This window comes from Lissotriton vulgaris, chromosome 5, assembly GCF_964263255.1.
Source record: "Lissotriton vulgaris chromosome 5, aLisVul1.2, whole genome shotgun sequence".
NCBI lineage: Eukaryota > Metazoa > Chordata > Amphibia > Caudata > Salamandridae > Lissotriton > Lissotriton vulgaris.
In genome coordinates, this window is record NC_141693.1 from 1230490758 (window position 1) to 1230505451 (window position 14694).

General features: G+C 47.0%; 1 protein-coding gene across 1 annotated transcript in view; it reads right to left on the reverse strand.

Moving 5' to 3' along the window:
* The window catches only part of IPO9 (importin 9), a 429396-nt gene that overhangs the window by 117177 nt on the left and 297525 nt on the right, over positions 1–14694 (reverse strand). Inside the window, exon 17 of the mRNA XM_086923071.1 lies at positions 13479–13607. Within this exon, the coding sequence (XP_086779197.1) occupies positions 13479–13607 (129 nt within the window). The remainder of the gene's footprint in view (positions 1–13478; positions 13608–14694) is intronic.

Genomic DNA, 14694 nt, shown 5'->3' on the forward strand with positions numbered 1-14694 from the left:
AGTCTGCTCTACTAACTCTTATGGAACTTAAAAGCAACAGGTCAGAATCACATTCCTCTAAAAGTAATAACATATTTAAAGAGGCTTTCTTGTCAAGCAGCTGCTCACTGCCCAGAGCCAAATAAAAAATGTAATAAAAAAAATCTGGCTTCACACCCAGCTCATTGTGGTGATCACCAGAGCTAAGCCTTCATATTTCTTTAAATACCCCATTCCTAGTCTATGGCAAACTTCATGACATCATTCATAGCTCATCTCTTCTTCAGAACAGGGAAGACACCAAGATTTCTTTTACAATTGATCAGTGTCTATTGTCCTAAGTCAATGAAATCCAATGCTGGATGAATCAGAATCCGATGCTAAGCTCAAAGTAGACATTATTTCTCCTGCATTCCCATAATAAAAGCAGGTACTGGCCACCAACTGGATTCATTTACTTAAAGACATGGTTAGTATTTCAAAGATAGTCACCTTTACAGTCACTTGGCTTCTATTCAATAAATGTCTATCTCAACTTTTTGGTCAATATAATAGTTTAAATTGGAATCTGAAATTTTGGCTATTTCATAATCTTGAGCCATTCCTCCATTTTTTGTTGTTCAAGTTCAAGTTCGGGCATTTGTATAGCGCACTACTCACCCAGAGGGTCTCAAGGCGCTAGGGGAAGGGGTTCATTATTTGTCGAATAGCCAGGTTTTAAGTTCTTTTCTGAAGGAGATGTGGTTCTGAGTAAGGCGCAGGTGGGTGGGGAGTGAGTTCCAGGTCTTGGCAGCCAGGAAGGAGAAGGATCTGCCACCCATGGTGGATTTTCGGATGCGCTGGACTGCGGCGAGGGCTTGATTGGACGATCTCAGTTGGCGGGTGGGTTTGTAGAAGGATAGTCGAGTGTTGAGGCATTCGGGTCCTAGGTTGTAGAGGGCTTTGTGTGCGTGGGTGAGAAGGCGGAAAGTAATTCTTTTGTTGACGGGAAGCCAGTGGAGGTCTTTTAGATGTCTGGTGATGTGATCTTGGCGAGGGATGTCTAATATGAGTCTCGCTGACACGTTTTGGATGCGCTGGAGTTTGTTCTGTAATTTTGCTGCGATTCCGGCGTATAGTGTGTTACCATAATCCAGTCGACTCGTGACCAGTGCGTGGGTGACAGTCTTTCTTGTTTCGAGAGGGATCCATCGGAAGATCTTTTTTAGAATGCGAAGTACGTTGAAGCAGGAGGACGAGACTGCGTTGACTTGCCTGGACATCGAGAGAGAGGAGTCTAGGATGAAGACAAGGTTACGTGCATGGTCTGTGGGTGCTGTGCCCAGAGCAGAAGGCCACCAAGAGTCGTCCCAAGCTGAGGGGGAAGATCCTAGGATGAGCACCTCAGTTTTGTCTGAGTTGAGTTTTAGGCGGCTATGTTTCATCCATTCAGCTACTTCTTTCATGCCTTGTGAAGATTGGTTTTGGCGGTGTTGGGGTCTTTGGTGAGGGAAAGGATTAACTGGTTGTCGTCGGCGTAAGAGATGAAGTTGAGGTTGTGTTGGCGCGCGATGGATGCGAGTGGGCTCATGTAAACGTTGAAGAGGGTGGGACTGAGTGAAGATCCTTATGGTACGCCACAGATGACTTCAGTGGCCTCTGAGGTGAATGGGGGTAGTCGGACTCTTTGAGTTCTCCCAGCGAGGAATGAGATGATCCAGTCCAAGGCTTTTCCTTGCATACCGATGTTTGAGGCGATGTATAAGGGTGCTGTGGCAGACTGTGTCGAAAGCGGCAGATAGGTCGAGTAGGATGAGGGCCACTGTTTCTCCGTTGTCCAGGAGTGTTCGGATGTCGTCGGTCGCTGCAATGAGGGCGGTTTCGGTGCTGTGCTTGGCTCGAAACCCGGATTGAGATGGATCAAGGGAGTTGTTGGATTCAAGTAAGGCGGCGAGCTGGCTGTTGACGGCTTTCTCGATGACTTTGGCCGGGAAAGGGAGGAGGGATATGAGTCGGTAGTTTTTAAGTTCAGAGGGGTCTGCTGTGGGTTTCTTCAGAAGGGCGCTGAGTTTGGCGTGTTTCCAGCTTTCTGGAAAGGTGGCAGAGTTGAACGAGCAGTTGATGACATCACGGAGATGGGGTGCGATGATGGCAAGTTGAACGAGCAGTTGATGACATCACGGAGATGGGGTGCGATGATGGAGTCAGCTTTGTTGAAGATGTGGTGGGGGCAGGGGTCGGTAGGCGAGCCAGAGTGGATTGATTTCGTGAGGCGAATGGTGTCTACAGTGGTGATTGGGTTCCAGGCGCTGAGGTTGTTAGTTGGCGGAGTAGGATCTGAGGGGGTGGGGAGGGTTGATCGCTGGGAGTATTCTCGAAGCTGTTGTGGATGTCGGCAATTTTGTTGTAGAAGAAGGAGGATAACGCGTCTCAGAGGTCTTGGGAGGGAGTGATGTCGTTAGATGCTGCGGTGGGGTTGGTAAATTCTTTGACGATGTTGAAGAGTTCCTTGCTGTTATGGGTGTTATTGTCGAGACGATCTTTGAATGCTGATTTTTTGGCAGATCGAATCAGTTGGTGGTGTTTGCGGGTGGCTGTCTTGAGGGAGGCCATGTTATCGGAGGTTGGGTTTTTTCTCCATATCTTCTCCAGGGTGCGGCATAGCTTCTTGGATTTTTTAAGTTCGTCATTGAACCAGGGAGCCTTTTTGCTGGCTTTTTTCATCTGGTGCTTTTTCAGGGGTGCTAATTCGTCAGCACTGTGGGTAATCCATTGCCTGAAGTTGGTGGCCGCTTGGTTTGGGTCCATTAAGAGGGTGGGAGGGTTTTGGCTGAGTGAAGTGAGGAGTTGGTCGGAGGTGATTTTGTTCCAGTTTCTCCGAGGAATAGGTTGTGGACGGTTGTGGGTTAGGGTGGTTTTGTAGCTGAAGTGAACACAGTTGTGGTCTGTCCAGTGGAGAGCTGTAGTGCGATCAAAGGAGATGTGCTTGCTAGAGGTGAAGATAGGATCGAGCGTGTGTCCGGCTGTGTGGGTGGGGTGTCAACAAGTTGTTTGAGTCCGAAATTGGCCATGTTGTCCAGAAGGGTGGTGGTGTTGCTGTCTTGTTTGTTTTCAAGGTGGTAGTTGAGGTCTCCTAGAAGAATGTAGTTCTCCGAGGAGAGGGCGTGTGGGCTGACGAAGTCCGCGATGTCATCGTTGAATTGAGTGCAGGTACCTGGAGGCCTGTAGATGAGGGAGCCTCTAAGTGTGGTCCTGAGGTCGGTGTGGATCTGAAAGTGGAGATGTTCGGCGGTTGCAAGATTGTCGTCGGAGCTGGTTGTGATTTTGATGGTGTTCCTGTGGATGATGGCGATGCCTCCTCCTGTTTGATTGGTGCGGTCTATTCGGATAATCTTGTAAGAGTCCGGTATGGCTATGGCGATGTCGGGTGCTGATGATGTGTTCATCCATGTTTCTGTAAGGAAGGCGATATCCGGTGACGCAGTGTCGAGTAGGTCCCAGAGTTCGGTAGCGTGTCTATGGACCGAGCGGGTGTTAAGCAGGATGCACTTTAGGCGGTTGGAGTCGGAGCTGTGTGTGGAGGAAGTAGGTTTGGTGAGGGTCCTGAGGCAGTTGAACTTGCAGGAGAGGCAGGCGAATGGGCCGTGGGTACGTCCTGTGGTGGCTTCGCAGCATAGTGATGTGCGTCCGGGGTTGAGGGCGAGGAGAGTTTCGGAATCATATGTGACTCTAGAGGGTTGGGAGCGGCGGGAACCAGGGGGACAGGCGCTGGGCGCGGTCCAGGCGCGGACGGGCGTAGACTGGCTTACCTTTGGCGCACCTTCGGCGCGCATTTGCATCTGTCATATGTGGATAGTGGAAGGGGTGGGGCGAGGGAGGGTCAGCTGGGAAGGCGGGAGCGGGGTGGAGACTCGGGCAGGGCGACACAACAACAATATTAACAACAAAATGTTCGGCAGCGCGAAACGGAGCAAGCAGCCAAAGTAATGCAAAATGTGCAGAAAACACTAAATGAAATGGCAGTCAAGGCAACACAACGACGGCACAATGATACAAGCAGCTAATTAGCAGGCGAGGTGGTTCAGCGCTATATGGCACAGAAATTAAAACGATCCTGCTATGTGAGTAAAATAAATAAATAACAGCGATGTTTTCAATTAAAGCGGTCCTGCAATGAGAGTTAAATAAATAAATAGCAGCGATGTATTCAATTAAAGCGGCCCTGCTATGTGAGTAAAATAAATAAATAACAGCGATGTTTTCAATTAAAGCGGTCCTGCAATGAGAGTTAAATAAATAGCAGCGATGTATTCAATTAAAGCGGTCCTGTAATGCGAGTTGTGTTAATAATAGCGATGTGTTCAAGCAGCTGAGGAGTGCAAGGATACCAGGCTGTGAGGGGAGGCAGGTCGGGGAGCAGCGTGGAGGAGCGACCGCGTCTGTGGTAAACAGGACGGTCACAGCACGATCTTCACAACGCGGGCCTGATAGTCTTAGTGGGAGGGAGGGTCAGCTGGGAAGGCGGGAGCGGGGTGGAGACTCGGGCAGGGTGACACAACAACAATATCAACAACAAAATGGCCTGCAGCGCGAAACGGAGCAAGCAGCCAAAGTAATGCAAAATGTGCAGAAAACACTAAATGAAATGGCAGTCAAGGCAACACAGCGACTGCACAATGATACAAACAGCTAATTAGCAGGCGAGGTTTATTGTAATGTTGTTCTCTTTTCTTTTATGACATTGTAAATTGCAGCAAAACATCACAGGTCACACGTTCAACAGTACGTCTGATATTTACATGACATGGGAGAACGGTAATGTTGCCCCACAAAGGTGATTATAACTGTTAAACATGCCATAATCAGAATAATTGAACAGAGGTATAGGTATATTGTATATTGCAAAGGTTGATTACAAACAGTACCTAATTGAAAGGAATAAAGAGGGAATCGTTAACAATTTTAATTTGAACGGCCTACTTGTGAGGCCCACGCTCGCTATTTCTAAGTCCAGTTACATGCTAATATGTACAACAACAATTCAATTGAGCGGGGTGAAGGTGGTTTGTGGTATTTATTTTTATTTATTTTGAAAGTTTTATATAGCGCGGACAAGATCCTTGCAGATATCAGAGCGCTTTACAAAGAGAAGTACATGAGGGAGCATGGTTAGACAGATAAATCAATAGGTCAAATAGTACAAATAGGTGGCAACAAAGCCATACATGAGTACAAAATAGTACAAATAGGTGGCTACAAAGCCAAACATGTGAGTAATAAGACAGTTAATACAAATAATCAAAAGGGTCAAACATGTAGTATAGATCGGTGCAGAGTGCTAACAGTGTTCGAGATAGTAGTTCAGGTGTATTTAGCCAGGAGGATAGCTTTTACTTCATTTTTATAGAGTGTGGTGGAAGAGATAAGCCTGGTTTCCGGCGGGAGAGAGTTCCAGATCCTAGGCGTCATTCCTGAGAAGGAGCGCTTATATGTTTTTTCCTTCCGGAATCTTCGAGCTTTCAACAGAAGATTGTTTGTGCCTCTGGTGTTTCTAGCTCCTCCGGAGATTGTCAGTTTGAGCGAGGTATCCGGGTGAGTTTAGATGTACCGCCTTGTGTGTCATGCAGGCGATTTTCAGATGTATCCTAGCTTCAAAAGGCAGCCAGGTCAGGGATTTCAAGTCAGGGGTAATATGGGAGTGTTTTTTTGACCCAGTGATGAGTCTCGCTGCCGCGTTTAGAGAAGCTCTTAGGGGTGCGGTTGTAGTTAGGGGGAGTCCACAGAGGGCGATGCTGCCGTATTCAATTCGTGGGATGACTAGTGCTTGTACTGCGGTTTGGAAGTCTTTGGCTGGGAGGTAGTGTTTAAGTTTTCTCAGAGTGTTGATCTGGAAGTTTGCTCCCTTTGTTGCCTTGCTGATATGTTGCTGCATGTTCAGATTGGTGTCTAGTGTTATGCCTAGGGATTTTGCTGAGTCCACGATGGTGGGTTGGACATTGAGTGCGGTTAGGTCTTTAAGCCAAATTTGAGTGGTGGAGACCTTCGCTGGAGGTGAGATCAGAAGGAACTCTGTTTTCAGGGCATGGAGTTTGAGATGATTATCGGCAAGCCAGGATTGGGTGCATCTGATCGTTGAGTTCAGGAGCAAGATGTCCTTGGGGGACTGTAATTTGAGATAAAGTTGGGTGTCATCTGCGTACATGTGAAAGTGTACATTGGATGCTTGTAGCAAGGTGGTGAGAGGTTCCATGACTAGGTTGAACAGAGTTGGGGATAGAGAGGATCCTTGGGGGACACCTAGCGTTACGGGTATTGGCGTGGACATCAGGTTGTTGCTCTTAAATTTCTGCGACCTGTTGTGAAGAAAGGAGGTGAACCACTTGAGAACAGTTCCAGATAAACCCATTCTTGTGTTTAGAAGCTCTAGTAAATTCTCATGTTTAACGGTATTAAATGCTGAAGAGAGATCAAGGAGGATGAGGAGGCAGGTGTCATTTTGGTCTAGCATTTGAAGTGTGTCGTCAATTATGTGAGTCATAGCAGTTTCTGTACTGTGCCCTGCTCGGAAGCCTGACTGGTGAGGGTTGAGGAGATCAAATTGTTCTATGTGTTTAGTCAATTGTAGTTGTATGCATTTTTCCAGCAGTTTGGCGAGAGTGTGAATATTGGTAATGGGACGGTAATTGTTGAGATCAGAGGGGTCGGCGGTAGGTTTCTTTAGAAGAGGTGTGACCTGACCAACTTTGAGGGAGTCAGGTATGCTTCCTTGTTGGAGGGAGCTGTTGATAATTTTAGTCCAGAGAGGGATAAGCAAGGGGGTAAAGTCTTTTACTGCTGCAGCAGGAAGGGGGTCCGGGAGGTGATTGGATGGTTTCAGGGTGCTGAGCAGTTTGCCAATTTCCTCTTCTGAGTATGTGCCAAAGGTTGACCATGTGGCATTGTTTTTTGGTTCAGTGGCTGCTAGGCACTGGGGTTTGGAGTAGAGGCTTGCGTCAATGAGGAGATCGCTCTTTATGTTGTCAGTTTTTTGGGTAAAGAAAGCAGCGAAGTCTTCACAGGAGGGTGCCTCACGTGCAGTGTTGAGTGGTTGGGGTTGATCCTTGGATTGTGATCTGATTAGCTCAAACAATTTTCTCGGGCGGTTTTTTGCTTGGTCGAGCTGGAGGCTGAAGAAGTCTGATTTTGAGCGTTTTATTTTCCTGAAGTAGGCATTTCTCTTTTTCTTCAGATCTTTTAGGTGCATTGCCGAGGGAGCTGATCTCCAGGTACGCTCTGCCATTCGCATGTCTCGTCTATCTTCATTGAGTCTCCCGTCGTACCATGGATTGGAGACTTTAGTAGAGGCTCTTTTTAGCTGCAAAGGAGCAGTCTCATTAATTATGGAGGTCATAGCGTTGAGATAGTGGTCAGTCAGTGTTTGAACGTCCGTATCGCCTGTCGGTGGCAGTAGGAGATTGCACCTGTTAGGGGGCAAAGAGCCTGGGTTGAGTTTTTTCATGTCTCTTTTCCAGACTTTGGGCTTGGATAATTGAGCCGGGTTAACTTTAACTTTTTCATTGATAAAGAATGTGACAGTATGATGATCTGACCAGTCGCAGGATTGGATGGACTCGAGTTGGATAGACTCCTCTTTGGAGATGATCAGGTCGAGGATAGAACCTTTCTCGTGGGTCGGGCTGTTGCATATTTGGGTGAGGTTGAGGGCATCGAGGAAGTTTTTAAGACTATTTACCACCGCGTCCTTGCAATCGTTCCAGTGGAGGTTGAAGTCACCAAGGTATATTTGGGTGAGGTGCCGACCGGAATTGGTTGAGATTATATCCATGATTTGTTGGGAAAAGGTGAAGTTGTCCCTGGGTGGGTGGTAGATGCTGTGAAGAGAGCATATCGGTTTGCCCTCACTGAAGATGTCAAGGCAGATGTATTCCCAGGATGTTGGGGATGGTAGGGAGGTAGAATTGACTTTCTGAACAGAGAGGTTATTCCTGTAGATGCATGCGATTCCACCACCTAATTTGCCTGCTCTGTCTAGCCTGATAATGTGGTAGTTGGGAGGAACCAGAATGTCCATTATAGGTGTCGAAGATTCAGTTAGCCAGGTTTTGGTCAGGATGATTAGGTCAAGGTCCATTGATAAGAGGAGATCAGCAATAGCGGCAGAATGTTTCGAGGCCGATCTGCAGTTGAGGAGAGTGCATTTGAGACGGGGTGTGAGGAGGGTGGTAGAAGGTTCTAGAGAGAGGGACTTTAAGGTTATTGGGGATGGAGAATCTGCTGTTTAGTGTGGGGGGTCTAAGGGGATTTGAGTGTATCGTGGGAATGTTGAGGTGTGGGGTGGTTGTGTGATTTTGGGGGGCTGGGTCGTAGGAGCGGAGAAGGGTGAGTGTGTCATGGTCAGAGGTAGAGTTGTGGGTGCGACGAGGACGGTTGTTGCGATTGCTAGCTGGGAGTGAGGTCAGGTTGGGGGAGAGTTGAGTGAGAGGGTTAGTCGGAAGGGTGGGGGACCCATTGGGCGGGGAGGTGTAGTTGTGTGATGGGTTGTAGGGACGACGAGGGGGACGAGGGCAGTTGCTGCTGCGCCTATGAGCAGGGATTGACACCCGGTTTGGGGCGTGTTGAGTGAGGGAGTCAGCTGGAGGGGTAGGGGACAAGTTGGGAGGGGAGGTGGGTGAGGGGGGCATGGGGTGGGTGGCGAGTAGTTCCTTGATGTTGTGTATGTCTTCTTTGATCTGATTGAGGGTGGCCATGATGATGTCCATCGTGGGGTAGGTGGTGGAGGTGGGGGCGGCAGTCAGAGGTGAATGGCTGACCAGGGAATTCGTGTGCAGGTGGGAGCGTGGACTGGAGTTCGAGGAGGTATGCGTTGTGTTGGTGTACAGGAAGGTGTTAGGGAGGAGAGAGGTTTTGGGCGGGAGGGGTGTGGATGAGGTAGGAAGGGTGTTGGTGGTATGAGTGAGGGCATTGGTGGTAGGCGGGGGGGGGTCAGTGTGTAGGCTGGGAGACAGTCGTGGTGGGGGAGCAGGAAGGGTAATGGGGGCTGAGAGTCGGAGGGGAACTGGGATAGGGGATGGTCCTGTTGTGGGGAGGGGGAGTTAAATTAAGAGAGGAGGTGTTTTCTGCGTGGTTGGTTAGAGGGTAATGGGGACTGAGAATGGGGGGGGGGGGTGAAGGGGGGGATTTGTCGAAGTGCATGTTGTTCTGGTGCTGGACTAGGTTAGGTGTGTTGTGGGTGAGAGCTGTGCTGTCAGGGGTGAGGAGTGTTGATGCCCGCTGTTGGTGTGAGAGGAGGGTTGATGGTATGTGTGGAGGTCTGGGGGTTGGTAGAGGGGGTGTGGGTGTGAGTGGTGTATGAGGGGGAGCGATCTGTGTCTGTGTTTGAGGCGTGTGTTACAACTGCATGGTGCTGAACTGGGATAGAGGGGTTGTGGGTGGGAGATGGGCGATCAGGGGTGGTAGGTGTGTCCCTGATTGAGGAGTATGTAGCTGTGAGGTCATGGTTGGTGGGACTGGAGGGGATATGAGTGTTGGACCGCGAATGGGAGAGGTGCTCTTTGAAGGTGGGGGTCTGATACGGGGTGGGGGGGGGGGTACGCTTCATGCAGGCATGTGGAGGCCGAGGTGTTTGTGTGTCTGCCCTGGGGTCCAGTGAGTGGACCGATGCATTGTACGTATCGACTAATATGGTATCCCAGTTTGTAGCAATGAGATATTTGCAAAGGCCTTTGGTGTCTTCTTTGTGCAAGGCTGTAGTCTCCACTTGTGCCCATGTAATGGTGGATAAGACGCAGGCAGAGTGTGCGCACGGGGCGTAGGTGATTACCATTTTCTGGAAATCAGACGTACAGGAAGTAGTAACCCCAAGTCTAAGAAACAAGAGGTATCCCTATATGTTTTGTCCTTGCATTGTAGCCCCAGGAAGCATGCCTGGGGGACATCCCATGCATTCAGATAGAGGTGTGATGACCCCTTGCCAGTACTGGTGTAAGGTCGGGCATGCCCACAGCATGTGTATTAATTCTGCATCTACTAAGTTACAATGGGGACAAGCAGCGTCCACGTGGTGGAAATAGAGGTTAATCCTGTCGGTGGTAAGGCAGACTCTGTAGATGAAAAAAAAAAAGCCAGATGAGAGAGTTCCCTAGGACCTGAACAGGGCTTTCTAGTATAGCGGACCATTCCTTGTAGGTGCAAGGGCGGGTTATGTCTGTTTCGCAGTGCCATCGCTGGGCTGTGAGCTGTGGCAGCGCATGTGTGTGCAAGCAATTAGCAAGCCTACAGGTTTGGTGTCTGCCGGTCATCAAAATGCGCAATTATTGAAGTGACAGGTTTGTAGGTAATTCCCGTGACAGGTCACCCCAGCGCACCAATTAGTGAGTTATAAGAGGAAGTGGCCTGGGAGAGCCTCTCATTGTCCACCAGGGAGTCAAATGGGATGAGTGTCCCATCTCTATACAACTTTCTTAAGGTGTGGAGACCCATCTCGTGCCATGGGGGCAGCTCTGTGGTGGAGGTAACCTGGTTTCCCCAGGGAATTCCCAAAAGGGTCGTCACCGGAGCATATGGAATGGTCACCCTGGAGACAAAAATGTTTATCAAAAACATTAGAGAGCTTCCTGTAGGAATGCAGGTGTAGGTGCTTGAAGCAAGTATGGAATAGATGAAGGATAGTGGTTAAGGACTAGGCTAGTATGTTTGAGGCAGTGTCGGCAGTTAGTTGGCCCGCCAGCAATATGGCCATTCACTCGAGCTGGGATGCAAGATAGTGTTCAAAGTTGGGGACCCCTAGGTCGCCTCCATTGGAGGGAAAATAAGGTTTTGAGAGTGTAACCCTACTGCCGAATTATGCCTGATGGAGTCTCTCATAAATGATTGTAATGAACAGAAAAAGGGGGAGTGAAATGTAAAGGGGGAGTTTGGGAAAATAATATAAGAGGTAAGGGAGCATGGCCATTTTGATGAGAGCCACCCGACCAGCGACCGATAATGGCAATATTTTCCAAAAGGTGACTTGAGTCATAACGACAGAATTGCACGAGTGAGATTACCATTGAATAGGTCCTTGGAGGAGTGATTAATTTGAATGCCTAGGTACTGGAACATGGTGGGCTGCCAGGTTATCGGGACTCCACTAAGGGAAAGAAAGGGGTCCTGAGTCACTGGCGTGAACAGCAAAAGACATGCTTTCACCCAGATCACCTTTAGGTCTGAGAGGTTGGCAAACCTGCTCAGTGCTAGGGCCACCGACTATGGGATTGCGCTCACATCCCTGAAATACCGAAGTACATCATAAGCATATAGGAAAGCGGTGTGGATTCCATCTCCCAATGGTATCCCCAGGCCTTCCCCATGAGCGCAGGGAAAGTTCCAAGAGTTCTGTTGCAAGTGAGAAGAGCAGTGGGGAATGTGGGCAGCCCTGGCGGGTACCTCTGTGTATCTGAATCTGGTCTAAGATGAGGGCACCCGTTCCAACACTGGCGAGTGGTAAGATATACAGTAGTTTCACAAATCTGATAAAGCGACACCCCAGGCTGTATCATGGTAGCGCCTCTAATAGAAAGGACCACTCCAGTGCCACTGGTGAGGAGCATGCTCCAAGACTCATAAGAACCTCCACAGATTGAGGGAGGTGCTACGGGCTGATAAGAACCCATTTTGGTCCAGGTGGATCAGTGTCTGTATAGATGTGAACCAGTGTGACGGGCAGTATCTTGGTCAATAACTTAGAGTCTGTGTTAAGTAAGGGCCTATATAAGCCAATTGCAGTTGGGTCTCAGTACGGTTTAGGGAGGGAGAGGAGTAGTACTTCCCGAAGGGCGGTTGGGAGGAATTAGGCAATTAGAGCCTCATCATATACTTTTTGCAAATGGGGGGCCAACAATGATGCATATGTTTTATAGAGTTCGGTTGGTAAGCTATCAGGCCCGTAGGCCTCACCTGTTGCAAGTGCGCACATGGCCTCTTGAATCTTGAAGGGTGTTATAGGATCGTCAAGCTCCACTCCCTGTTCCGGAGTAACCTGGTGTAAAGTCATGGTGAAGAGGAAGTAAAATGTTTTCTGCGGCTAAGCCATTCCTCCTTAATCAAGGCATGAATGTAGCAGTTCAAACTTTAATCATCTAGGGACTAGGGAAATATGCCACTGGCTTGTCCAAATCACATCAAGCCCCGCCACTTAAGGCAGTAGCCCACATGGTTTCCAAAATAAATACATTTAGCGTGAATTTCACCTACTTGACATTACAATAATAATAATCACATTTATAAAGCGCCTGGTTACACTAGGCTAGTGTGCCCCCGTGCTGCGGTATCAGCTGCACTTGGCATCAAGAAGGGGAGCTAAGAGTCTGGACATAGCAAGGGGGTCTACACAGAAGGGAAGAGGTATGTTTTCAATGGCTTCCAATGGAACATCCCTTCCTACAGTATTTTTCATGTGCAAGACAATCCATCTGAATTCCAGAGCGCCTATTCTAGAAACTTCTAGTTTCTTGCAGAAACAAAACACTTAGCACTGCCCAAGGACGACACTCCGATTTAAAAACATATTTAGACTTAATCTTTCGAGGAGAACACATTTCTCACACATTTCAAATTGTATTCTGTAACGACCCATTTGAAGTAATCCAAGATCTTCACTACCGGGATCAATTTTTATAGCAAGATTCACATGTGTGTACAAAATCTAATCCCTAAATTATATAAACACATTTCCCTCAAGGATGAGATGTATAAAGACTAATTTATAATATATGGTTCATTACAGATAAAACTCCCTTTATTAATGCTCCTTTCACAAAAAAAGCATCCGACATGGAGAATAAAGACTATATTACTCACATTGGAGAGATATTTGTCATTCTCTGATCTCATAAAACGTTTGCATTAATGTTTAATATGTATAGCGTCTCCCACACGTTGTACACATCACCTATCAAGTCTAGTGAGGTTTATAATTGTAACACCACTTTATGACTGCTAAACTCTTAGAAAAGTACTCGTCAAGTGTTACGACACACTGCATTTAGGATTCTGATCAATTTATACCAAAAGCTACGTAAAAAATAATTAAATGCATGATAGTTATTGAGCATGGACACTAAACTTTTGACATGGTTAAAGAAAAACAAAAAGCCTATGCCTCTGCTGCTCTAGTGCTCAGGCATGATATCCACATCATTTGTCATGGGGAGACTGAGTTTATTGACCACAACTCTTGTTAAATCATGGAGCTACTACTGCCTCTGAAGCTTACTAAAGACAGAGAATGGCTCTACAGATAACTAACAAAGAGGACAAAGTAGTCTCCAGGATCACATTTTCATACAGAAGTAAAAGAAAAATACAATATAACTTTTGCAAGACATTTTAAGTCCTCGTAGGTTCGTTCCCTGTGATAACAGTTCCTAGAAGTCAGTCAATGATTACCAAAAGCAGGTTAAAACACGTTTAATCACTTACCTCCTTCAGTTATTACATTCATTAAAAACTCGTACCCCAGAAACACCAATGCTAAGTATTACCTGCATGGTGGCATTGTCATCTGTGTGCAAAGTGCATTGTGCTACTGCGGGAAATGCCTGGCAAATCAACAGTTCAGACAAGGGAGGTTTGGTGTTTCTCACCACAGTTGTCAAGATGTCGATGGAAGTCTGAGGAGAGAAAAAAAATATGAATGACTAATCTGCCCATTCCATGTTTGAAACACCAAAAACGTACGCCTTGATGATGGAAAGAAAGGAGTACATCCACTCAATCTCCTTGACCTTCACTACCCCTTGCCTGCCCACCTTTCTTATAGCACTGCAACAAAGAGGTCAATGTTGGCACAGGCAAATGTACAAAATCAATCTTCCTCAGAAGAGCAAGATATTCTGAAGCCCTCTCTGTCTATGTAATAAAGGGACCTAAACAACTTTTGACAAATTCTCCCAATGGCTTGTAAAGGTGCAAGAATATAAATATACAGTCTTGGAAGGTTTTTCGAGACCCATCCTGTCTTTAGAAATCTGACTGTCTACATTGATGTGTTCCCTGAATGAAACCTGTTCACACTGCATATGCCCTTTCACGGTGCTCTCTGAATAAATCTACCTTCTAAAGAGGTGCTCTCTTGTATGTGACAAGGTAGGTATGGCAAGTCAGCTTGGAAAGAATCAAAGTCCATTTTAGGCAAGAGAAAGCTATCCATTCACTGATTCAAGGTGTTGAAGATGGAAGGATTAACTGGAAACAACGTGATAAAGTTTTCTAACTTTGAGGTGGTACCTAATGTTTTAGGTCAATTAGTCACTGAGATTAATTATAGAAGATCAATTTATGAGTAATTATTCTCTGGCCTCAAGTTTGTCAATAATTAGTACCTGTAACTTACTATCCTGAATGTTTTTATATTTACAGAGCAAGACCCTCCACTACAGTAGCTGCTCTTCCCATAACCATCTTAAATCTAAATCTTCCCCTGTGTTATTCATCACCATCATTATTGATAGGTTGCCCATAGCATTAGTAATGAGCAGAACGATCTATCATACCTTTTGCTTTGGTAGTGAAGTATCACTGTGAAGTGACTTTTCTTTCCTTAATGATTTTATTACCATCCTTCATTTTCTCTCTAGGCAGCAGTTTCACAATCGCTGCTGTGTGTCCTAGAAGGCATAATTACTGCGAACAGCAGAAGAGCTAGCTGCTCTCATAGATCAAATCCCAGAAGTGTGATATACTTTACTACTGAATGCG